This window comes from Ascaphus truei, chromosome 4 (assembly GCF_040206685.1).
Source record: "Ascaphus truei isolate aAscTru1 chromosome 4, aAscTru1.hap1, whole genome shotgun sequence".
Taxonomy (NCBI): domain Eukaryota; kingdom Metazoa; phylum Chordata; class Amphibia; order Anura; family Ascaphidae; genus Ascaphus; species Ascaphus truei.
The window spans coordinates 330204095-330231591 of NC_134486.1; the positions used below are offsets into that span (position 1 = coordinate 330204095).

The 27497-nt window shown below is 42.6% G+C and overlaps 1 protein-coding gene across 3 annotated transcripts in view; it reads right to left on the reverse strand.

Moving 5' to 3' along the window:
- COL19A1 (collagen type XIX alpha 1 chain) overlaps window positions 1-27497 on the reverse strand; it is a 622544-nt gene that overhangs the window by 493065 nt on the left and 101982 nt on the right. For all 3 annotated transcript variants that reach the window (XM_075598080.1, XM_075598081.1, XM_075598082.1), the window contains exons 5-6: window positions 3044-3167; window positions 1836-2111 (exon numbers count right to left, since the gene is read on the reverse strand). In XM_075598080.1, coding sequence (XP_075454195.1) covers window positions 1836-2111; window positions 3044-3167 — 400 coding nt within the window. The remainder of the gene's footprint in view (window positions 1-1835; window positions 2112-3043; window positions 3168-27497) is intronic.

Genomic DNA, 27497 nt, shown 5'->3' on the forward strand with positions numbered 1-27497 from the left:
TAGTGATAAATGTAGGCAAAAAGAAAAATGTATTTTTCCAATAGAACTACGGTACAGTTATTAATCACCTTAAAGTGAAACATGAAAACTTACAATGGGCACTACAAAGGGGAATTCAAGCTGTTCCTTTCCTTTTGCATTCTTCAGTCATTTCATTTGTACAAACAAACATGGCTCCAAAATATTTGTGTCAACTTGATGAAAACGTTAAACAAGAGTATTATTTCTTTGGAAAGAAAGAATCTCTGAAGAGAGAGTTTGAAAAATATATCCTCTCAATCCATTTAAATGTCAATTTTTTTTAGGCAGGTTCTCAAGGGCTGTGGATTGACTGTGGTATGCAAACCCTTTAGCTGAGAGCTGTCTAAAAGCTATTTGAGGCCTGTATTTACAGTAATTAGTGATAGACTTCCATTCAGTTCCCATGAGTCAAGTCTACATCGTGAATTACTCCCTTAATGGCATTTGTGGGTTGTCACATATACAAAAGGGATTAAGCTTTCTGGCTCACAGCAGAAGTTAAAAAATATGTGCAGTAACCACACAGTATACTGTATGTTCTGTTAGGTCTATGTGCAAAGCTGCTTCCAATCTGATTCTAAGGAGCCTATTCATTAAAAACACAGCTACATCTGATCGTTTTTATTTTGTAATCTATCGATATTGGGGGGTTCCCCAGAGCTCATCCATAGTCCACGGACATCCCGGGAGCCCTTGATTATGGCGTGGCATTCTAATGGCTCATCCCCGGAGCACATTAGAAAGCCATGACATAATCATGAGATAATGTCACCGATTTAATTTGTTGGGCCCTTAATTTAAGTCCTATTGACCACATTTGTAGTTATTTTTGTGTCAAAACAGCCACAAAAATTTACTACAAATATCTTGGGCAATGGGTGGACCCCGGACGTCAGATCACGGAACAGGTCCCAGCTCAGGTAAGATAAAAGAAACACTTCCCATTTGCTGCTTTAAGCAGGTGTTTAAGGTGTTTGCATTTTCATTTTCACAACCAGGCATCTCACCATATTCACTGAGCAGTTCTTGCATGTCCAAACATGCTAAAATTACATTTTAGGTACTAACTAAACTCATCTGAGGCAATGATATTTTACCTTATTGGATTGGGTTTTTTAGGACAAACTTGGGATGCGATCTGTAAGATGGCTTAGAGTTTCCTGTTAGCCCCAAATAAAAATGGAACGGGGAGTTTCTGTGTTTTGATTGAGTTATATAGGGAGTCATGTACAAACACTAAAAAGTTGCACAAATGACATCCTCCAGCAAATTGTTAAAATGTTGCTGCTGTGTTGTGCAATTTACTAAATCTTTTTTCATATTTTTTTAGACCAACATTTTTATTCTGCACCAGGAGCTTCTTAATTGCATTGCAAATTAATGCAAATGTACAAAATGCACTATGTTCTATGCAAATGTAACAATTCCTCCCTGAAGTACATCTCTAACAATTAAAAGCAATGCATAGTAAATATAGACTATTTTTCCTTAGGTGGTATAGAAGGCAGTGCAAACTTATCAAATGGCTTAACTCACAATCAGGATGGTACAGGTGTTCAGTAAGTCTTACTAAAATAAGAGCAAACTTGATAAACAATAGAAAAAATGGCTCGGCTACTTTCACAACAGCAGGAGTTAAACACCCACATTGTTTCTAAGGAAAAGGAATTTGGGAAGGCTTAATGACATTAACATATTACAGTATGTGATGTATAATATTTTGGAGGGTTGAGAAAACTCTGAACCGTTTAACATGATTTTCTAAAAGTTCAATGTAGAAGTTTCCAGAACTGTATTTCACTTTAACAACTTACATCAACAGGTTTGCCGTCAGCAGCACCAGTTGCAATGATTGCGCTCCCTTGGAAGTCGATACTGTCCTTTATATCTGTCTGTCTCCTTTCAATTAAGCTGCAGTCCACATAAAGAGAAATGATCTTTGATTCTATGCTGATTCCAAGTTTATGCCATTGACGATCAAAGAGATGATGAAGCTCCCGACTTTTAAACGTGTAGTGCAAGGTGGATCCCACTTCATTTTTAGCTGTAAACTCCACTACTTTCTTGGCACCATCAATTAGAATGGATTCCTGCAACGTGTAGGGGAAACAATGTAACGACACAATCTAATGTATTTTTTGAGCTCCTGATGCTTTATACAGTCCAAGGAGCATTTAGTCATCTAGTACAGTCATTTTCAACCAAGGTTCCGCAGGTGCCGGGAGGGGTGTGCTGGGACAACTCTCCCAGCTGTCCCCGGCCCTGTGGTGCAGCGGCACCCCACATAGCAGTGACCACACGGCTCCAGAGCTCAGCAGCAGCCGCCCGGTCACTGCTAGCACTCCTCTCCCTGCCTGCTCTGATCGGCACCGGAAGTTGCGTCAACTTCTGGCTGACAGGAGGGAGAGGAAGGATCGGATGAGAGTGCGCTCTCAACAGGGGGGGGGCGTAGTTTGTGTGGGAGTGTGTGTGTGGGAGTGTGGGAGTAAGTGGGAGAGTGTGTGTAAGTGGGAGTGTGTGTGTAAGTGAGAGGGGGGAGTTTGTGTGTGTCTGTGTGCGCATGCAAGTTTGAGGGGGAGAGGGAGCATTAGGGGAGAGTGTAAGAGGGAGAGACACGAGAGATGGGGGCGATGGGGGGGGGGGGCAAGAGACAGTGGTGATGGGGAGGGGGGGTGGGGTCGAGAGACAGGGGGCAAGGGTTGGGGTTCCCCAGAATTTCACAATCGAATTCTGGGGTTCCGGAACCCAAAAAAATGTTGAAAACCACTGATCTACAGTAGTAGCACAACATCATTTATTTTTATTGTTAAGAAAGACCATGGAATGGGAACATCATAAAATAACATACAGTAAGGATAAAATAAGTAGTGCCATTGTTAACTACATATTATTTTTAGAATAGTTATAATCATAAGTGATCAAGAATAAAATAAGTATAAATATGGAACTAACAGGGAATTCTATGCCAAAGAGTTTATAGAGCTTATCCCAAGTTTGCCTTAAACCAATATTGGTATCTCACCTGAGGAGTGCCAAAGTGAGTCAATGTTTGCCACAAATACCAGCGTTCCTTTTTTGTGCTGCGTCTTACACGGAATACGGCTATAATGGAATATTCCTCTGGAAGTCCACGAGAAAATATTTGCCTAAAAATAAAGTGTATAATCATGTGTATTCATTCAACTTCAGTAGTAATATTGAAAGAAATCGGTAATATAAAGCATATACAAATGTACTAATCTGACAAATTAAATAAACTGCTAGAAACTTTTTCCTCAGTGTAAGGAACAACAAAAATGCAAGTCCTTTGCAGCTCTTGCATGCTGCAATTCAGATCAAAATGATGATTGGAGATGGGTAAATTGCTTTTAATTATTTTGCTTTGCCATGCTGTACAGTAGATTATGGATCTTTGCCATATTTTTTAAACATAGAAATCTACCCATATGATTCATTGTAGAAACTTTCATACTCTACAGTATGTAGATTGAGTCAATGGTCTTCATTTATTTTCACATTTATTAAATAATTAGCCATCTGTGTACATTTCAAATTTGCAGATTTTGATGAAGCATAAATATTTGTCCAAAATCAATAGATGTTTAATATCAAATATACCCTTTACTCTTCTCACTATAAAATATATATTTCATTAGCACAAGCTTCAGTGGGGTAGACTTTGCTCAAATTCAGCAGAATTCATTAGCATACAGTATATATTTTTTCTTTTTAACAGGATACGTCTCTTTAAATCGTGTTTTCTTTCCTCTTTACTTTACTAGAAGAGGGACAGCCAACACAAATTGGGGTTGCCTTCATAAAGATGTGTTGTTAATTTGTCAAACTATATGTATGTCCAGTATGTATGTATGCATATATTTATGTATATACTGTATGTGTATGTTTTGATACTACACTATGCGAATGGATTAGCATCAGATGTTTAAAAGGGTAGTAGAAAGGGGGTAAAATCCTCTATCTTTGTAATTACATATCATTATATTCTTATTCTTTAAGATTAAACAGCAATTGATAAATAAAAATATGTAGTCTTCACAATTCTTCCAACATTTTTATTTAACTTAGTTTTCAGTATTTGTTTTCATGCCAATTATATATTTTCTTGAATTTCCTTTTTTTTTTCTTTCTTTCCTGGTATTTTTAAACGATTAAATCCTACCTCTCTAACATCAACTCATCGGTTGTGGCAAACTCTTAAAAGACATCCTGAAAGAAAACACATGTACTTTTTTCTCTTGTGATATAATTTATACGTACTGTAGTTTGTTACCACTATTCAATAATATAGAAGTGCAGTCCTTCATATACCTGAACTTGCTAGGTGCATGATCCTGGCACGGGTTGCAACAGCCGTCATCAATGAATTCTTTGAAATGGGAAGGCCCACCAAACTTGTATGCAAAAATAACAATAGCTTATAGAGTTCCATGTAAAAATGGATTAAGAAGTAAAGAGTGACACACTGTGCTCATTTGCATATAATTACCCAGAATCCCTGGCTGCAATTACTAAGCTGTTTACTAAGCAATAATAGGGAAAGACAGGGTTACAGACCTGTGTGAGACATGCAAATGTACCACCAGTGGTAGTTTTACTTAATGCAACAATAACAAATCTTTATTCTAAAATATCAACGTTTATGTGTAGGAATTACATTTTCATAAGTCCCGATGAAGGTGTAATTACTACACCGAAACGGTGATATTTTAGAAGATTTGTTGTATTTTTATACAAGCCAGGTATGCTTTCCATTTGAAAGAATACATAGGGGCCTATGAGAAAGCTCTGATAAGTCACTTATCGCCAGCTTATCACCAAAAAAGCCTACTGCTAGTCAGTAAGCCCCCGATAAGGCGGCGATAAAAGAGCTTTTCGGCGAATTAATTTGCTGATAAAAAAAAAAAAATCGCCAAATGCGCGGTGATAAGCCACTTATCGCCAGCTTTTCAAACTCGTGCTATTCTAGTAGCCCCGATTAGCTTATCGAGGCTAATCACCACTCTAGAATTGAGATTTACTCTCAAAAACCTCCTGCCACAAAAAGTTGGCAAGAGGGTAGTGAGAAGCTGCCGAAAAGCAGTGAGACGGTACTTAGAAATAAAAATGCACCTTTTCTGCATCGGATTGATGCTGGGAGTCTCCGGAGCTGTTATCCATTAATATCAGCACCGGAGACCACCAGCATTAATCCCATGCAATACAAATGCATTTACAGTCCACTGAAAGAGCCATCACGCGACATAAACGGCACAGCAAATTGCAACTTGCAGCTGTAAACATAGTGCCATGCACCTCTCCTCGCACCGTCCCGCTTGCGGACACCACGGTCGTGATGTCACAGCACCCCGATGTAAGTTTCGTGTCACGCGACACTCCTCCCCCTGAAGAAGTGTCTCGTAACACAAAACATACGTCGGGTGCTGTGACGTCACGACCGTGGCGTCCGCAAGTGGGACGGTGCGAGGAGAGGTCCATGGCACTCTGTTTACAGCTGCAAGTTGCCATTTGCTGTGCCGTTTATGTTGCGTGATGGCTCATTCACTCATACACAGGCATATGCTGACTTTATATGCTGACTTTATATGCACACTTTACTATACTGCATTTTGCTCATAAGCCGCACGTTGCTATCTGCTGTATTTGGTGTGTTGCGTGGTTGCTCATTCATCTGCACACAGGTACATGCGGACTTTATATATACACCATAATTTGCTGGATAAGAAGTGTGTTTACCCTCCAGTTACGTTCTAAGAGGGTTATACCTGTGTGTCTTGAGTCTGTGCTACATTTAATACTAGGGGCTTCACATCAGACCATTAGGTCACCTGGTAGCTGTATTAGAGGGATCAGTATGTGTTTGGCACCGGCATTTATGCTACACTAGTGTTTGCAACATTGCTACTACTATCCCCACTACCGGCTTTCTCCATAGCACCATCCCCATCTGGGGATTCATTTTTATTCCTATTTTGAAATCACTTATACATATGTTCACTTGTTGTTTCGGCGTTGTTAATTATATTATTAAAAAAATATTATTTTCTGTTTTGAGCAGGCAAGACATACTGTTACTATTGTTAGCCCTTACATCTATGACTGAGTGGGATACTAGAGGCTTCTCTGGGGATATTTGCATCCAAACACTACGTACTATTGCACCATAAGTGTGTGGTTGTGACGGTTCAGGGGATTCCTTCCCCTCCATGTGTCCCTGGTGCTGCGCTCCCTCCTGCCTCTCATGTCCCTTCCTTGCCTCCCCATTCTGTTCTTCCTTCCTCCTCCCGCATCCGTCCCTCTGCGGCAGCCCCTGACACTCTCCCAGCGTCTGTGCGCGTTCCCCGCAGGGCACGTGCATCCTCTCAGACTCCCGTTCCCCTCTACAGCAATCCCTGCTCACGGTCTCCTTCTGCTCCCGCTCCGGTCCCCTTACCTCCTGCAGACTCTCCTCCGGTTCTCTTCCCGCCCTCGGCGGGTGCCCCTGCGGCGCGGCACTCCGCGCACCTCTTGACACAGCCTGTGCGCGTGCACTCGAACCTTACAAAGGGCGCGCACACACGCTCCTCTTGTAGGCCTTCCCAGACCCCTGGCTCCTCCTCTCATGCTGTACAGGCTATCTCCCTCTCTGACTCACCCGTCTCCTCCTCCTCCTCTCCTTCTCACCTATCCCTGCTGCCTCTCACTTCATCTTCTGCTCCTCCCCTCTCTCCCATTGGTGTTCCCTCCTTTATAATCCCTGTCTGTCCTCTAACTCATTGCTCTGCATAGTTCTTTGTAACCTCTGTGTGTGCAGTCCTATGCTTGGCTCTCCTGTGTTTTCCAGCTTCTGTTCCTGCTCCTGCTTACCCCTGGATTTCCCTGGCTTGACCTCTGCTTGTACTGGATTACCTTGCTCTCTCCTGCCCTTGAACCCCGCTTACGGACACGACTTTGCTGACTTCTGTAATCCCTGGACTCTGGCTTACGGACATCACTATCCTGCTCTCTATTGCCCTAGACTCTGGCACACGGACATCACTAACCGAACTCTATATCCCAAGGCGTTGCAAGTATACTCTAACCATCTTTCTACAGGCCCGGCAACATACTACCACACTCCGGGCACGCCCTCACTGCTGTGGGTGCGTGTGTTAACCCTACCCCCCTCAGTACTGAGAACTGGCCAGGTCTGCGGGCATACAGGTGTTACATTATGCAGAGCCCAACAAATGCAGACCCCCCTGAGGTGGGTCAAGGTGTTTCTTTGGAACATTTACAAATTGTGAGCAACCAGCTGACCACTGTTTCCCAGCAACTTGCTAACCTCTCCATCCAGGAAACACCAGCGGCTCCGTCACCCCCTGTTGCTATGACATAGTAATGCTGGACCCCGTATTCCACCGCCCAACTGGTATGATGGGGATCCCCTCGCTTGCCGCGGATTCCTAAACCAATGCGAGGTGCAATTCGTAAAGTCTCCCTCTCAGTTTCCTACCGGACGCTCTAAGGTGGCTTACATTTACACCTTGCTCACCAGTGACACCCTCGCTTGGGCTTCTCCCCTCTGGGAACATAAGACTGAATTAACCCAAGATTACCCTAAATTTAGGCGTGAATTCCAGCAAGTGTTTGACACTCCCGCATGACGGGAGACGGCCGCATTCTCTCTCTTTCATATTTCACAGGCTCGAAGATCTGCTGCCAAGTACGCAATCGAGTTTCGTACCCTCGGCGCGGAGATTCCGCTTACTGGCACGGTCTCTCTGACACCTTGAAGGATGATCTTGCTATCCATGCCCGGCCCTCCTCCTTGGAGGAGCTGATTACTCTCAGTGTACGTATGGACCAGCGCACCCAAGAACGACGGCATGAGAGACACTGTTCCCATTCTCTTTCTTCTCCTGTTGTCTCTCACAGGTCGACCTCTTTGCCTCTCCTGGCAGTGGACACCCCAGAGCCGATGCAAATCGGTAGCCAACAACTTCGGGCCGTGGAGAGAATGCGACGCCGTCAGAAGGGACTCTGTTACTACTGCGGTTCTTCGGAACAACTGTTCCCTGAAGCCGGGAAACGGGAACACCCAGTAAAGGTAAAGGGCTTCTACTGGGTACTGTCTCTTCTTGCCCCTTTCTCCCTGAGGATCTCCCAAAGAAGTTTATGCTTCCTGCTATGCTGGAGGGTCCTGACCTCCTACTGGAAGTAAAGGCTTTCATTTACTCTGGATCTGGCGGTAACTTCCTGGATCAAACCTTCGCCTCTGAGAACCAAATTCCTCTGGTCAAGAGAAAAGCACCCATTGGTCTCGAGGCCATCGACGGTCGCCCGCTCCAGCCAGCATTCATCATCTGGGAGTCCATTTCTCTCACTTTGACCTTGGCCGACGGTCATAAAGAGGTAATAGGTGAAGGAATAGGAGCCAGAGTTCCTATGCAATGCTCACAGGAAACACACATGTGGTACAACAATAAAGAGATTTCCAAATCACACAGCTTGGTATAATTATATCCTTGACACTAGCAACCCTCGATGCCACTCTTTGTGGACACCCACTAACCTCTAAATATATAAGGGTATGATCTATATGGGTGTCACAGGCAGTGGGTGCAGTGCAAAAAAGGAAAAAAAGGAGGAAACTCACAAGTCTCTTGAGATCCAAATCCAGATGCTGTGGGGCGTGCTCATACCGGGTTGGTATTCAATGTAGAAGTTTCTTGAATGGCGGTGCAGCTGCCTTTTAAAAAATTTGTGGGACCGAACTTGCTGGGTACAAAACGTTTATTGGCACATGAAAAACAGCAACAAAACAGACTCTGACGCGTTTCAGCCGCCAAGGGCCCAAGGCCAACAATAAACGTTTTGTACCCAGCAATTTGCAAGTTCGGTCCCACAAATTTTTTCAAAGGCAGCTGCACCACCATTCAAGAAACTTCTACATAAAGAGGTAATAGTTTTTGAAATCTTCCATTCTCCCACCGTTCAACTTATTTTAGGATTGCCTTGGCTTCAACTCCATAATCCGCGCATTGATTGGACCGGCACCTTGCCTATCCAGTGGCCTTCCTCCGCTGAGTCAGCCTCTACGGCTCCTCCTGTTGCGGTGCTCGCCGGTTTGGATTCCGTTCCTTCCAATCTCTCAATTCTCCTGACCGTGTATCATGACTTCCTGGATTTGTTCAACAAAGTACAGGCTGAAGTTCTGCCACCCACTCATCCATACGATTGTCCTATCAATTTAATTCCAGGGACCATCCTCCTGAAGTCGAAATCTTACCCTTTGTCCGTTCCAGAAACCGAAGCTATGACGTCCTACATCCAAGAAAACTTGGAGAAAGGATTCATCCGCAATTCTACCTCCCACACTGGGGCAGGCTTCTTCTTCATGAACAAGGATGGATCGCTAAGACCTTGTATCGACTTTCACGGACTCAACAAAATCACGGTAAAGAATCGGTACCCCCTTCCCTTAATCTCTGAACTTTTCGATCGTCTCCAAGGAGCCTCTATCTTCTCCAAGCTCGATTTAAGAGGGGCATATAATCTCATTCGCATAAGGGAAAGGGAACGAGTGGAAAACCGCATTTAATACGCGATCTGGACATTGAGTATCAAGTAATGCCCTTTGGTTTATGCAATGCTCCTGCCGTCTTCCAAGAGTTCATGAACGACATCTTCCGGGATGTATTGGGAACATTTGTTATCGTATACTAGGATGACATTCTTATTTTTTTCTAAAAACTTAGATGAACACATTCACCATACCAAACTGGTGCTTTCTAGGCTCTGTGCTAACCGCCTATACGCCAAGATGGAGAAATGTATGTTCCACCAGACGTCTACTGCCTTCCTAGGCTATATTATCTCTAATCAAGGTTTTTCTATGGACCCAGAGAAACTGAAGTCTGTTCTCGACTGGCCGCTGCCAAATTCTCTCAAGGCCATGCAGCGTTTTCTAGGCTTTGCCAATTATTACTGGAAATTCATCCGTAATTTTTCTTCCATCTCTCTCCCCATCACTGCCTTGACTAAAAAAGTTGCCGACCCCACGTCTTGGTCTCCTGAAGCCATTGACGCATTCGAGTTTCTCAAAAAAGCATTCGTCTCTGCACCCATCCTACGTCACCCGGATACCTCTCTTCCCTTCACATTGGAAGTTGACGCCTCAGATGTGGGAGCTGGTGCAGTTCTTTCTCAGAGACTCTCTCCCCAAGAAAACTCAATCCCTGTGGTTTTTCTTCTCGGAAATTCTCGTCTGCCGAGAGAAATTATGATGTTGGGAATCGTGAGCTTTTGGCCATTAAATTGGCTCTTCAGGAGTGGAGGCATCTTTTAGAAGGCACCAAGGAACCTATTGCCATCCTCACCGACCACAAAAATTTGCTGTATATCGAGGGGGCTCGACGGTTAGGATCCCGTCAGGCCCGTTGGTCTCTTTTTTCCCCCCATTTCAACTATACCATTTCGTATATCCCTGGTACCAAAAATATCAAAGCGGACGCTCTCTCTCGCCAGTTCGCCACGGAGAACGAATCTAATGAATCCACGGAACCGATTCTTACTGCCAAGTGCATAATCTCTGCAAATAATTTCAATGTGTTGGATGAAATCAACAAAGCCCAGGTTCACATTTCCAGCAGGTTCAGGGTACCAGACGGACGCTTATACACAGCTCCACGGTTTCGCCACAAGATATTACTTTGGGGACATTCTTCTAGATCGGCCGGTCATCCAGGCTTCAAGAGGACAGCGGATCTTATTAAACTGACTTTTTGGTGGCCTAAGATGAACAAGGACATTTTTTATTTCACTAGTGCTTGTCCGGTATGTGCCCAGAGTAAATCTGCTCATCACAAGCCTTCGGGACTTCTCATGCCTCTTCCTATCCCGGAGCAACCTTGGAAACACATCTCTATGGACTTCATTGTTGAACTTCCCAACTCTAAATGAATGAATACCATTTTTGTCGTTGTAGACAGATTTTCTAAACACTCACACTTTTTTCCCCTCAAGGGTCTTCCTAATTCTGCTACTTTGGCCGATATTTTTCCAAGGAAATTTTCAGATTACATGGCATTCCCATTTCGATTGTCTCTGACAGAGGTTCTCAATTCATCTCTAAGTTCTGGCATGCGTTTTCCCAGAGACTTGGGATTTCTCTTCTTTTTTCTTCCGGATATCACCCTCAGACCAATGGACCTGTTACCGTGGCCGAATTTGCTATCAACTCTCTTAAGAATGAATCTACACAAGAATCTCCTTTTTTCATCAATTTCGGTTTTCACCCTAGCAGTCTTCCCCTTTCCTCCCCCCCTTCTGGCGTTCCCACAGCGGACTCCCATGTTACGACCCTTCAGGATTCTTGGAGGAGGATCCTTAAGTCTCTACAAACTGCCGTCTCTAGACTAAAAACTAATGCAGATCGATGTCGCCAACCAGGTCCTTCGTTCAAACCCGGTGACAGAGTGTGGTTGTCCTCAAAGAATATTAGGCTCAAGACTCCGTCTCCAAAGTTGTCCCCAAGATTTTTGGGCCCTTTCAAGATAATAGAAAAAATCAATCCGGTCGCCTACCGACTAGCACTGCCTCCCACCATGAGGATTCCTTCTGTATTACATGTATCCTTACTCAAACCTTTCATCCAGAGCTCACACTTCCCAGATCCTTCCCGAAAACCCAACCCAGTGACTACCCTAGGACAACAAGAGTACGAAATTCACTCTTTAATCGACTCTCGTTGGTCCAGAAATAAAGTCCAATTTCTCGTCCACAGGAAGGGGTATGGTCCAGAAGAGCGTTCTTGGGTTTCAGCACGTCACATCCATGCTTACAAACTCCTCCGGCAATTCCATCTGAAATTTCCCCAGAAGCCATGGCTGGATCGCCTGGAGGTCGATCCTCAAGGGGGGATACTGTGACGGTTCAGGGGATTCCTTCCCCTCCATGTGTCCCTGGCACTGCGCTCCCTCCTGCCTCTCATGTCCCTTCCTTGCCTCCCCATTCTGTTCTCCCTTCCTCCTCCCGCATCTGTCCCTCTGCGGCAGCCCCTGACGCTCTCCCAGCGTCTGCGCGTGTTCCCCGCAGGGCACGCGCGTCTTTTCAGTCTCCCGTTCCCCTCTATAGCAATCCCCGCTCACGGTCTCCCTCTGCTCCCGCTCTGGTCCCCTTACCTCCTGCAGACTTTCCTCCGGTTCTCCTCCCGCCCTCGGCGGGTGCCCCTGCGGCGTGGCACTCCGCGCGCCTCTTGACACAGCCTGTGTGCGTGCACTCGAACCTTACAGAGGGCGTGCGCACACGTTCCTCTTGTAGGCCTTCCCAGACCCCTGTGTCCTCCTCCCATGCTGTACAGGCTATCTCCCTCTGTAACTCACCCGTCTCCTCCTCCTCTCCTTCTTTTACGATCCCTGCTGCCTCTCACTTCACCTTCTGCTCCACCCCTCTCTCCCATTGGTGTTCCCTCCTTTAATCCCTGTCTGTCCTCTAACTCATTGCTCTGCATAGTTCTTTGTAACCTCTGTGTGTGCAGTCCTATGCTTGGTTCTCCTGTGTTTTCCAACTTCTGTTCCTGCTCCTGCTTATCCCTGGATTTCCCTGGCTTGACCTCTGCTTGTACTGGATTACCCTGCTCTCTCCTGCCCTTGAACCCTGCTTACGGACACGACTTTGCTGACTTCTGTTATCCCTGGACTCTGGCTTACGGACATCACTAACTGAACTCTATATCCCAAGGCGTTGCAAGTATACTCTAACCATCTTTCTACAGGCCCGGCAACGCACTACCACACTCCGGGCACGCCCTCACTGCTGTGGGTGCGTGTGTTAACCCTACCCACCTCAGTACTGGGGACTGGCCAGGTCTGCGGGCATACAGGTATTACAGTGGTAAAAGGGACTTATGTGACCTTGGTTACTGTCTTGTTTGTGTTCTTCTACTCAGTAAGCCCTGATAAGTCGGCGATAAAAGCCCTTTTCGGCAAAAAAAAATTCAGAGAAAGAAAAATCGCCAAACGAGCGGCGATAAGCCACTTATCGGCAGGTTTTCAAACTCGTGCAATTCTAGTAGCCCCGATTAACTTATCGAGGCTAATCACGCTCTAGAAAAGAGATGTCCTCTCAAAATCCTCCCGCAAGGAAAAGTTAGCAGGAAGGTAGTGAGAAGCTGTTGATAAGCGGCGGGAGGGCATTTAGAAAAAAAAAAAAATTATATATATGATTTAAACATGGAGTCTTTGGAGCTTACACGTATTGCTTTGTGAAATGGGAAGAAAGGAAACACCCATTCACAAGCACTCATTGAAAATTGATATGATGAATTAAGATTAAAAAGTGATACTTTATTCAAATAATTAAAATAAATTGTGATAAATCTAAACAAATATACTTGATAAACAATGACCTAACACATAAAACAAAACAACAAACATTTAAACATAAATTGGAGCTAGGGGAGAATTGACTAGCAGGTAAGTACTTATTAGTAGTGAGATTGCTCACAATAGTTTAGCTTATCACAAAATCCCTAAGTCCAGCACTAAACAGTTATGTTAACTGTTGACCACCTTTGTAAAAGCCTCCACGAAACGTGCGTCAGGTGGGAGGCAGGACCAGGATGACGTCATGATGCACCTCTGTCGGGTCGTGGGTGAGAGGCACTGCTGAGTGCCGGTTTCAGCCGCGAGCTGCTACCTTACAGGCTTAATCCATACACATACCCTGAGCTGCTGCTAGCAGCATAGTGTGATTTCGTGACAGGGTATTTGTGTGTTTTCTGCTTATGATCGCTGCATCGTGACGACGATGCATGTGGATACAGTAGCCATTTAACACTGTATTTTACGATTTAAGCAGGAACCCTTTATATGTTGCGACTGCAAGTTTTAGAGTAGCAGCTTCTTAGACACAATATATGCTACTCTTGCGACTTTCACCCCACCCATTGATAGTTTGCTCCCTAGAAACCACTCATTTACTCCTAATAGTGCATTTCTTTAGTATAGTATAGGAGGCTATAAGTTGATATGAGCTAAGACCCGTGCCTCAGGGCCAAGTTAACACACTTTGTGGGCCATTCTACTCTTCTTGCACTGTGAGACACTATATCAATTTGTATTTCATAGCTTTATGATTATTCTGTTAATGTTGCTCTAGATATGTAAACATTAACTGTGTGAGTAGTGTCTGATTCAATGCACTAGATTTATATATTCGGTCTGATATTTATCTTGCGCCGATTGTGGTTTTCTGGGGGAGCATCACTATATATATGTATTTTCTGTATTTTGAGCGTCATGACGGTCAGTGCCTAGTTACCTGTCTAGATAGTACAGGTTTTTAACATAACTGTTTAGTGCTGGACTTAGGGATTTTGTGATAAGCTATTGTGAGCTATCTCACTACTAATAAGTACTTACCTGCTAGTCAATTCTCCCCCAGCTCCAGTTTATGTTTAAATGTTTGTTGGTTTGTTTTATGTGTTAGGTCATTGTTTATCAAGTATATTTGTTTAGATTTATCACCATTTATTTTAATTATTTGAATAAAGTATCACTATTTAATCTTAATTCATCATATAAATTTTCAATGAGTGCTTGTTAAAGGGTGTTTCCTTTCTTCCCATTTCATGATTACTCCCATTCCCCCTTTGCACCTTTGTTACCATTTATTAATTTATACATTAGGCTGAAGCGAGAGTCACTTTCCTTCCCTCCCTCCCCTTCTCCCCCTCCCCTTTTTTTCCCTATCATTACACGTATTGCTTTGTAGTTGTGAGCTTGTGGTCTTGAAAAGTAGGAGTTATAATAAATATCGGTGTTGACCTTTCGGACCTTATTGTGTCACCGCTTACGTTATGATGGGGTTCAAATATCACTTGTTGATGTTAGGATTATAAATGGGGTACATGAAGTTTTCCGTTCAGCAGTGTCTCTGGATAGTCCTATCGGGACATCTTAAAGGTGCAATTTAAAACAATATCCTACATGTTTGTATTGAATAATAAATCATTTATGTGCTATGACAAAATACTTGTACATTAAAAAAACCATACAAATAATTTTGAACATACATTTAAAAGCTTTTTAAAATGTAGAAAGCATTAGCAAAGTGACAGCTCTTTCCCCTTCAGATTGGTTTGGGCTCTTGATCCCCAACCTCTCTCTAGCAGTGCACCAATTGTATCTAGTAACTGAACAGTCACATTATATTGATGGACTACATTTCAAACAATTCTGTGAAAGAAATTAATTAAATAGCCCGACCAAGTGATCGATTACAGGAGAACGGATCGATCTGCAACATAGCTAATCATTGTCAGTGTGCAGATTGTATTGATGCACATATATACTGAGAGAAAAGATATTTAATTTAGTAAAAACAACAGTTTGAACTGCAGCTTTAACATATAAAGCTAATTATTGTGATAGTGGTGACATATGATCTCACTGGTTACATACGTGTAAACATTTTACAATCATGGGTAACCTATTCAATATATGTTATCTTCTGTCATCGATCAACAATTGCTGTATTTCTACAGTCAATACCATTACTGTCTTGCCCATTCAATCATTCCTTCACTATTTTTCTAATTCTTTTAACATGTAAACATTTTTTGGATTTGGGGTGTGTGGGAATTTAAAGGTCAAAATGCTTCAAAGATTGACTAACAATTATAAGTAACCGCTAATTGCCACTCAAATGTTTGACTGTTGGGTATGTGACAAATCATGGCATTAGAAACATCTATTTTAATTTGTCTAACCAAGGTTTATGAATAGGTTAGTCACATCTTCAATAAATATCAGGTTCTAACGAGTAAGTATTTTACAGAACACATATTCATTGGTTCTAAACACACATGGAGGGTATTGTTTATAATTGTTTTTATGAACAGCTTTCATTATTTCAAGTCAGGTAGCTTCATTACATACCTGTTTAAACCAAGCAAATCTCTAACTTACTTCATGGTAGAGAAGGCGGATGCAGAGATAAAGAGATAGTTTAGACACATTATGCTGAGAATGAGAACTCTGGCTGAGGAGAGGAGAGGGCGAGGAGGGAGGAGAGGAGGGGGAGAGGAGAAGAGAGGGAGGAGAGAGAGGGGGGAGAAGAGAGGGAAGAGAAGCAGAGGACAGGAGAGGAGGGAGGGGAAGAGAGGACAAAGGAGAGAGGTGGTGCCCCGCCAATGCTTATAACGTGAACAAACTCATTTGTAGGGGCTTATTGAGGATGAAATAATTAGCGAATATCGCTTGAGTTTTGCAGCAATTTTAGATCTTTATGCAGAGTTAAGAGAAGATTTAGATTCCGTAACAGGCAGAGGTCGTGCAGTCCCTGGCGTTGTTAAAATGCTGAGCTCCTTAGATTTTGTTGCTTCTGCTTCTCTTCAGACAAATGTGGGCATAGTAGGTGGGGTCTCGTAGATGGCATTCTCGCGAGCCCTCAGCCAGTTTCTATGTGCACTGGCTAGATGCGCTAGGAATTATGTACATTTTCCTAGAGAGCAGACAGAGTGGCTTGAACTTAGGAATGGCTTTTATAACATAGCCGGGCTACCCTGCGTGATGGGTGCAATAGATTGCACACATGTTGCGCTGACCCCGTCTTGTGGAAATGAGCATGTGTACCATAACAGTTTGACTCCATCAATATGCAGGTCGTATGCGATACCAACATGAAAATTCTGAATGTGGTAGCCGGATTCTTGGGTTCCAGGCATAATTTCTTTATTCTGAGAAATTCATCAGTCTTCCATTCATTTGAAATGGGACATTTGGACATGGTTGGCTGGTGGGTGAGTACATATAATATAAGTAAGCTGGAATATCATGTTTGTTTGATGTATATGGCTTTTACACATCATAGTAATATTATTTGGAAATATACTGTATATAGTTTGCTATACACTGATCTATAGTACGAAATCGATTAAGCTACATGTTCTCATGTTTTAAATTGTATTTCTCATACTAATTCACATGTAAATAGAGTTTATCACATATATAGAGACACACACACACACCTTTTTTACACAATGCAGCTGTTATGCAAGACAGAATATTCTGCATAGTTGGAGCCAACATAGATACAGTAACACGAAATCATGCCAATTATGAATGCCTATACTATGAATGTGTACTGTAAGTTCCCACACTTGCATTCAGAAATAATGTCTCAAACACGGATATCTGCATGTTGGATGACACTCTCATATATTTATAAACACCTCACATCTGATACTACATTGTTCTTGTGAAGTTATTGAATGTTTGATGCCAATAACAATACATATTTGTGTACATAACTACATTTTTAAATGTGTAAAAATATTTTCTCTCTCGGTATTATAGGTGATTCAGGATATGGGATCCAACCGTGGCTCCTAACACTACTGGGAAACCCTCAAACCTGTAACGCTTGCGCTGCCCACGAGCAAGACAGGACCCCGGTACTGAGGTAGGGAAGTAGCAAACCATGCACCCACAGCAGCAGAAGTGTGCCTGGCAGGCGGATTGTCAAACTTAGCCGGGTCTGGGTTGGAGAGAGTGGGTTAATTGATACTTGCCAAGCTCTTGGAATGGAGAAGTCAGAGTACTCAAAGTCCGTTAGCCATGGTCTGGGGTTGGAGAGATCAGAATAGTGGAAGTCTGTATAGTTTTGGTCTGGGGTTGGAGAGGTTAGAATCGTATAGGTCTGTTTAGCCATGGTCTGGGTTGGAGAGGTCCGCAGAGTTGAGGGTAAGCCGGGTCAATATCCAGAGGGGTTCAAAAGTCAAGTTGGGTCGGTACACAAAGAGTCAAACTGCAAGAAGAACACAGGACAAGGAGCAAGGCACAACAGACGCAGGAGCTTAAGGCTACAACAAGTAATACTCAGCAAAGCAGGAAGGGAACTGCAGGGTTTATATAGCACACATGAACCAGTACCAAGGCAGACAGAGCAGAGGTGCGGACTCCACGGAGGCAAGGATTGGCTGCAAGAGACAAGTGGGCTAAATGAATATTTGCCACGCAGCTGGAGAGCGGTGCATTTCGTCAAGTGTGTGCGCCGCGCATCAGAAAAGTGTGGCGCATCTGAGGGGGCAGAGCTAAGCTCAGTGGCACTCTAGAAGAGCTGTGCGCGCGCTCTGTAAGCAGAGCAGGGATGCACGCACGTGCTGGTGCCAGAGTGGAGGTCTGAGTGATGACAGGTAAGGAGGGAACACGTCGCAAAAGACGTATTTCCCGATTGCTTACAAAACCCCTGCAGAGGAGTGATATAATGCGGCACACATATCCACTCGATCAGTTATTGAGCGGACGTTTGGACTGTTGAAAAGTCAGTTCATATGTCTGGATAGATCTGGTGGTGCCCTATAGTACAAGCCTCAAAAGATTTGTGACATAGGGATGTGTTTCTGCATTCTGCACAATATTACACTGTGTCACAATCTTCAAAGCAACATACGGGAGGGTCTCAAGGAGGACCCTCCTGTCCATGCTGCAGGAGATAATGAGCAGACAGCCAGTGGTGTGGAGACATGGCAAAATGTCATCGCAACCTATTTCTCAGGTAAGCGGCAATTAATGTTTTCATATAAATGTATACTGCCCTTCATGTTCTTTTAACTTCAATGTAATAATCTTTTCTCATCATAGGATAGTGCAGTCTGTACACATCTTGGGTATACAACCTTTGCTGTTTGTACGTGCCCATCTGCCTATGCTATATCAAGCTTAAACACCTTTGTTATAACCATGCCAAGAAATATGAATCATGTGTGCATGAGGGGTCAATGTTGTGCACGTACAAAAGGGACATTCGTTTTGCTGTGTATGCATGAAATGTATGTGATATCGATGACAGCTACATAATATTTAACACTTCATATGTGAGGTCATGTACATAAAACTATTGTACCGTATATGTATTTTTATAATCTTTATTTATTCTCACTTTCCATTAACAAATATTTTAAAAAATATGTACGTTGATTTAGTATACAGTATAAAGAAATGTCAATTAATAATATTTTTGTAACTTTACTATAACAAATGCAGGTCTTCTTGTTGACCACAAAGGACATGCAACTCACAATTTCTGATATGCTGATGAACACGGGCACAGACAGTTACAGGTATTGTTCGACATTATAAGTATCAAAACTTGAGTACTTTTACTACAGTGGCGTTGCTACAGTACGGTATTCTCGGGGGTCCATGTTCTTGGGGGGGCATGGTCTCGCATTGGTATCTCCGACATTGGCGAACGTGCAGGTGTGAGCAGCGTGCCCCGCTAACTCATGCACATGCGCAAAGGGAAATTTCATATTGCGCATGCGCCACAGCACACGCCAGAATTTAGGCCTGGGGTCACTTGTATTTCATGATATGCCACTGCTTGTACAGTTTATTTATATGCTTCTTCTAAAAAAATATAAAACATTTTATTTTTGTACAGCGATCGTGCTGGATGTTTTAGATCATGTTAAGCAACATCTTGGATGTAAAAGAGAGGTGGCAGAGTGTGAAAACAGTGAGTTTCAAATGGTCACTGAACATTATTATTTAAAATGTACATTGTATATTGATGTCCGTGTGTAATAACGCATAATTAAATTAAAACATTGTAAACATTCTTCTTTATAATGTAATATAATAAGCTAAATGTTACGTTATGTGTTATCAATTTTTTGCAGCTGATTCTTCAAATTGTACATTGAGCATATATATTATGCTATATGTATTGTTTATAAAATAATTATAACAAATAATAATTACATGTCTCTGAAAAAGTAACAATTAGTGTGTATATTTGTACGGTATGCACTTTGAGCTTATCTGTCAACGCGTTGCTCTCATTGAAGATGTATATTGGATAATCCTTTATTGTTAGTTAGTTAGTTAGTGTTGTACTGATTCCATTAACTTTATAATTATAATTATTTATGTAAACATTTCTATATATGTCATATTTAGTAATCACTAAGTTTCTTCGTGTTTACACACATGCCATAAACAGTGTGCATACTATTTATAACAGTTGCTGAATATCGTATAATGTTATAGCATTCACCTACAGCTACATCGGCCGTTATTACAAAACATCACAAAATGGAATTGTGGTATATACCCCGTGATCCTCACTAATGTTTTCTGGCAGACTAACTAAACGCACCGGAGTAACACCGCAGGGTCCCTGATGTGTGAATGCTACCGTAGTCTGCCTGCCTGTAATAGATGCGCAGTAAGTGGCTGAATCAGTCATTAACTGCATGCCTCTCATAGGTGACCATGGGGGTATTATTAACATTCTAACATTACATTAATGTATCAGGGGGCCTCCGGAGCTGAACCGCATTGATTTCATGTCCGGGGACCCCCTACTTCGAGTTACAGGCCCATTATGGGGTGCCGGTATCCCCATGTTAAAATCCTATGGGTCACATGACCGTGGGATCTAAACAATGCAGAGGGATACTGGCACTACATAACAGGGCCTGTATCTCGGGAAGTAGGGGGTCCCCGAGACTGAAATCAACTTTGTTCAGCTCAGAAGACACCCTGCTCCAGCACACTACTATCAAACACCCCCCCCCCCCTCCAAATAAAAAATCATTACCTTAGCGGGTAGTTGCTAAGGTAATGAAGCTGCTTACATTTTATATTTATTCATAGTGTGCGTGAGCAGGGTGTCTCCGGAGCTGAACAAAGTTGATTTCAGCCTCTGGGACCCCCTACTTCCAAGTTACAGGACATTTGGACCTGATTTAGACCTCTGGCGAACAGGACCTCCTACAATTCCATGAGAACTTCAATACGTTCCACCCGACCATCAATCTCAAACTCACCCATACCCCGGTTGAAGTATATTTCCTAGACATCACCATCACCATAAAGAACAACCAACTACAGACCGCAAACCTACAGACAGATCCAGCTATTTGAGGGACAACAGCTTCCATCCGACACACACTAAGCATGCAACCATCTACATTCAAGCCATACGATACAACCGGATATGCTCCGACACAGCAGACAGAGGCCAGCGGATTAAAGCCTTCAGATCAGATTTAATAAACCGTGGATATAACCACAGAATTGTAGACCAGCAAATCCACAAAGCCACCAGAATACCAAGAAGTGATCTCCTTGAATACAAACAGAAAGAGACAAGCGACAGGGTACCTTTGGTAGTAACATATAACCCACACCTAGAAGCCCTATGCAAGATAGCCAAGGAACTACAACCCATTCTCCAGGAAGATACAAGACTGCAACAGGTCTTCCCTGAAACACCCTTATTATCATACAGACAACCTCATAATCCCAAGAAAATGATGGTGAGGAGTAAAGTATTCAGTAGTACAACTGAATGCGGGACGAGACCATGCAAGGACGCAAGATGCAAAACCTGCGCAATGCTCCACACAGCGGGCACAATACAAATACCACACAGGAATCTTTATTAGAAAATCAGATGAAGGTTCACCTGTTCCCCCAGCAATGTCGTGTACCTCATCATGTGCATGAAATGCCCAGGGGGCTGCTACTACATATTTGAGACGGGACAGGGGCTAAACAAGAGAATTAACCTGCATCGCCACAGCATCACATGCGGAACAAGAGACAGTCCTGTCAGCGAACAGTTCTCTGACTCTGGCCATAAGATGAACGATCTGAGGGTGGCCATACTCAAAGGTAATCTTAAAACACCGAAAGAGAGACGGTTGCATGAATACAAATTTATGCAACTGTTCGGGACACAGCGGTGGCCTAAACAGAGACTGACGTTTTATGAGTCATTACTGACTTAAGTGAACTCTCTTCCCATGAGTGCTAAAGGCATGTCTATACATACTGTGCTATATGTATGCATACACAGCAGTCTCTTACACATACAATTACTCCATGTTATTCCATCCCAATATACTAATAGGGACCACATAGTATCTACACACTTCTAGTAATGCAACACTCTCACATTTCCACACCTACCCACACCATTGATATACACTCCCACGCCACACACACCTTTTGTAAAGCGCTGCATACACTGTGGGCTCTTCATTTATATTTACATTCACTCACTCACACATCACTAACATTCAGGGACCATTTAACACCTCTAGCCATAAATCGCATCTACACACGGGGGAGGGACAAACAAAGATAAAATTCCAAGAGACACTGTTTTTAAGTAAACCCTTTGCTTGCTTTACTCATTGTACTGTAACACCACTGGAAGAAGAGATAAGAGTATCTCGAAAGCTCGCAAAAATAAAAGCATTTAGTTAGCCACAGAACGGTATCGTCTATTCATTTTTGATTATTGAAGCTCGCTAACACAGTACTGATACCTCTACATGGATATATATATATATAAAAAAAATAGTCGGCACTCCAATCATGCACAATAGGGTAGGTGCATGTCCCATAATAAGTAGATAAACATACGATACCGTTCGCACGGGAATCAGCAGACAGCACTCAGGTTAAGATTTAAAGAATAAATATTGTAGAAAATAGTGTCCGTTTTTGATATGTAATTTCTGTACAACTATTATTGTTGTTGGTTTATACTATGTTTTATTACGTGTATTGTATATACATTCATATCTTTATGTATTAAACATTTTGGTTGTTTTTTTACGTTGTTACACATGTTCCAATTAGCAGATTGTATCTGCATTGGTCCTTCATGTTAACACCCATTGTTACTCAGTATCCAATTGAGTGTTTGCAGTTCATTTAAATACTGCGACTGTCTACTAGTAACTTAACCCCTGATGAAGTAAGAGTGCTCTCATGAAATGTGTTGGATTTATATGTGTTATCTATTTGATTTTGAGCCCAGTTTAGACCTACAGTATAATCAAGCACATTGTTTTTCTTTTTGCTGGCACTTTAAACGGGACTGGGTGTATACCCTCACCATTTGCGGTACTCAGAGACAGTACTCAGCACCTGAGCTGGTAGTGATGAGTACGGTGTCACGCCCCCTGTGTTCCTTGCCTCGCGGCTTAGCGGGTATGCTGCATGTTCGTTGCTCTCCGCTCCAGAGGCGAGTCTGCCTTGGTCTGTTTAGCCAGATATAAGGGTCCCTGTGTGCCTTTTGTTATACCGCATTAGTTTTGTCCTTCTTGCCTGCTTCTAGTGTTTTTTTCCTGTGCAGGGATACATCTGCGGTAAGCTTCACTGCCGTGAAACACTTATAGCCTTGTGTCAGTCTCACAGCATACTACTATACAGGTTAAATTCCCTGAAGTACATGGCATTAATTGCGGTTATTTTAGGATGAGCTCATTACCATTACCGATATCTGGTGTATAGATGGACTGTTACTCCCCTGGACATTGGGGTTGAATTCCGAAAGGAGTGTCTTAAGTCCTCCAGACGGACGGTATCCTGTCATCATTGATTAAAGACGAATCCTAGCTACTTGATTGAGCGATGACCACATAGCCCACCTGCGAGGTTCTCCTATTATTGACGGTGTCATTATGCTGTTATTGCATTACATGACTAAAATAACTAAATTTTTATATATGTGATACAAATAAGGATGAGTATCAATATAATGTTTTAAATACTACACCATGAGTTGTGCGCTTCTTCCCTTTTTCTTTCCCCATACTTTCCTGTTATTTGCCCATTAAAAAGTGAAAAATATCCTTATTAGAGAGGATCAGCCAAGAATGCACATCTATACGTTAAAAGGCTTACCAACACTTCATAGGTCCGGTAGCTCCAGGGTTTTTTTATTAAAACATTTATGGTTCACCCTGGAAGGGCTTATAACCATATGTGAAGCCCTCTTCCTCCCCACATCATCTTACCCACATATAGGAGATCTGGTGATGCTGACACCTATTTATACAATCCCACCTAGAATATGCCCAGTTTGTGCGTACATTGTGTCCTTCGATTGGGATGATCGCATTGTGTAGTGCAGACCCCCCTACACAAGCCCACCAACAGCCTTATAAGGCTCCCACACCCTTGGCTTTGGGCTTGGATGCCATGCCATCCATGCCATCCAGGCTAGCCTTCTTAATCTTCTTTCCTCCCTTCCCAAAGTTGGGACACTGGTCATTGTTCCCTCCACTCCCACCCCCAGGGTTAACAGACTTTACTCAGAGATACAGCTTTATTACCATATCAATGTATGTCACTAAGTCAGGGTATTCTCTGACTCCTCTGTCCCATTATATTACACACCTTCATATAACTGATATAGGATGGTTAGTTTAGGCGTCACTATTGTCTCACAAAGTTACATAGTTACATAGTAGATGAGGTTGAAAAAAGACGTACATCCATCAAGTTCAACCTATGCTAAATTTAGACAACAGATACTTTATTCTATATCTATACTTACTTATTGATCCAGAGGAAGGCAAACAAAAAACCCCATTAAGGGGAAAAATTAATTCCTTCCTGACTCCAAGAATTGGCAGTCGGATTAATCCCTGGATCAACATCCTTCCCCTGTATACTTATTTGGTATATCCCTGTATACCTTTCCCATCTAAAAAGATGTCCAACCTTTTTTTGAACAAATCTATTAATGTAATAGATCAACATAATGTGAGAGGGCTTTTTTGCCCTAAAAAAAGAAAAGTGGCAATCATTGACTACAGGAAAATGTGGGCTGATATTTTATTACTCCAGGAAACAAATTTCAGCATATAGGCATACCCAAAATATTTTGACAGACGCAATTCTCAGGTGCACCTCCTCCTCAAAGAAAAATAACGGGGTTGTCATAATATTTAACCCCCAAACCCAATTTACACTTGAACACAAGAAATGTGATAAAAACGTGTGCTTTATAATTCTTGTAGGTACAATCCGCTACACCCCGGTTACACTGGTGAGCCTATATGCCCCCTACAGCCCAAGTAAGGAGTTTGTTTTTGCTTCATTCTCTCTCACATAATAGAGCCCATGGCCAGAATGATCCATGACAACTCAGACATTTCTGGAGTTAAGATTGAAGATAGACTATGAATTAAGCTTGTTTGCAGATGATATGATGCTAACCCCCACCAGCCACATATAGCCCTCCCCATTGTTTTCAAACTTTTAGGTCATTTTGAAAACGTGTCAGATTTCAAGGTCAACACAAATAAGTCGGAGGTCCTTAACATCAACCTCTCTCCTGAACCAGGCAGGATAGCATCTTTAAATGTCAACTTCAAATGGATAAAACACAATCAGCTACCTAGAGGCGTGTAGAAGAAGGAGCACAGCCTCCTCATCCGAAGAGCAAAAAATAGATAGGCAACTCCAAATGAAGTAAAAAATGTATTTATTAAATAATCAGATTGGCAATGGGGTAGGAAAGCACCAACGCGTTTCATCCGATAGGACTTTCTTAAGGTGTGGGGAGACAGACATGAACATACAATTAATAGGAAATGTTTTGCACCAAAACCGGCCTGAAGTGACGTCATCACCATGTGTCCCAGAACTGAGTTGCATTGGTGAGGCTCCTATTGGGCGGCAGAATCAGCTGACATAGCATAACATTGAACTACCTAACTTTAATCAAACCAAAAAACAAACAATAAAAAAAACATAATATACAATATAAATGATTACATTATATCCTCAATGGAATGTTCAAACGCACCCAAGAACGGAAAACATTTGAGCTCAAAATGATAAGACTCTTTGACACCAAAACAAGTGGACTTAATGCAGACATGGGGTTTCTGACACACTATCATAATTTGTTGTAATGGTCCTCCCTGCCATTGTGCCATCCCATACCTTCTCCCCCACCCCCTCCCAGCATCCTCTTCCCACTCTGCTGCTGTGGATTTACAGCCCCACCCCCATCCCTAATTCTCACCTTCCTTATCTCAGTTTTAACACCCCAGTGTTTAACACCAGTGCCTAGCATTCTTTATGTTTATTGTGCCATTTGTTTCATTTGTGGTGATCTCTTCTAAACACCATTAGGCAGTATTCGTCCAACCAAACAGTTATTTTATGTGCAGAACATATATTTTCTTGAAATGAGGTTCTGGACTCTGTTATTCATTCATACATACAACATAGAGCTTGTTGTGTCTGAGCACTGGATCTTTTTGGACACTGTTCTTGCTGGATCTTAATTACTCTGTAAATCCAAAGCATTTTAAAACGCACCCTTTTTTTTTTTAAATTATGGGAAACCTTCTGTCAAGGGAAGACTCCTGTAGCGGGTAAGACCTCGGGCCAGAACAGCGGGGAGCAGGGCAAGGAGAGTTAGGGTCACGGGCTGAGGTTGGTGGTTAGCAGGAACGTCAGGGACACACGCAGAGGTTGGAGGCAGGCAGCAAGCGGGAACATCGGGGTCACATGAAGGGTTCAGTAACAGGAGGGCAGGAGCAGAACAGGGGAGCAGGGACTGAGAATATGGAGCAGGGTAAAGGTCTGGGACTTCCAAGCAGGAAAACAGACTGGGGCAATCTAGTTAAATAGGAAGGGCCTTTAATATGAACAGGACTCAGATATAGAACAAGACGGGTACAGGAACAGATCATAAGCATGGGCATGGGAGTCTGAACATAAAACAAAGGCAAGGAGAAACAGGAAACTATAAAGACAGACAGAGAAGGAGGACAGGAACCCCAAGAGGAGACAGACAGAGGAAACCCAGAGCATTCAGAAACAACAGCAGACCCGGTGGGCAGAGAAAGGAACTGGGAGGAGAGGGAGCACTAGGAACATATATGTCAGGGCTATTTCCTGACACCTTCATGGTGGTGTATGGACGGTTATTCATTAAACTGAGTGCCGATCAATAGGAACTATCTCACGGACACTCCTATTGATTTCAGGGCATTGTCGCACAGAGACTCCAATTGAGAGACATTATAGCAGTTAAAGAGTGGGGGGGGGGAGACCTCTGTATCAAGGCAAAAGTCATGTAATTCTAAAGCAAAACAAAATAAGGCTGATGTTTACAAATTCCTATTGATTTGAATGGGATTTCTTTCTTTCATACATATGGTGCAGATTGTTTTTGCACCATTCCTTTTTGCTTTGATACATATGCACCGAGCAATCAAATGATTCTGATAAACTCTGCCTATAAAATGTGTACTAGAGACAAGTTTAGATACAATATCTGCAATATAGCCTATAAACAATAGAGAATGCACACACCATTTATTTAGACTCTGATGGACATCTTTAAATATAAAGAGAAATATACAAGTGCACTGCACTCTGAGACCCAGAATCCACCAGTGACTATAAATATAAAGGGGTTTGATTTGTAAATCATCTAATTATTTATAGTTTTATGTATCCCTAAATAATAGATGCTGCTCTTGTCCCAATAAGAGGGAAAATAAATCTTCTAGGATTGACTGTATGCCATTATATTAACCAAACTGGATGAAAAATTGTAGAATGTTAGTATAATGCCATGTGCTTTGGTGGACTGACCAGTCAGATAGTATGGTGGGAATCAGTAGCAGTAGTCTGGAGCTTGCCTTTGGCAGGTTTACT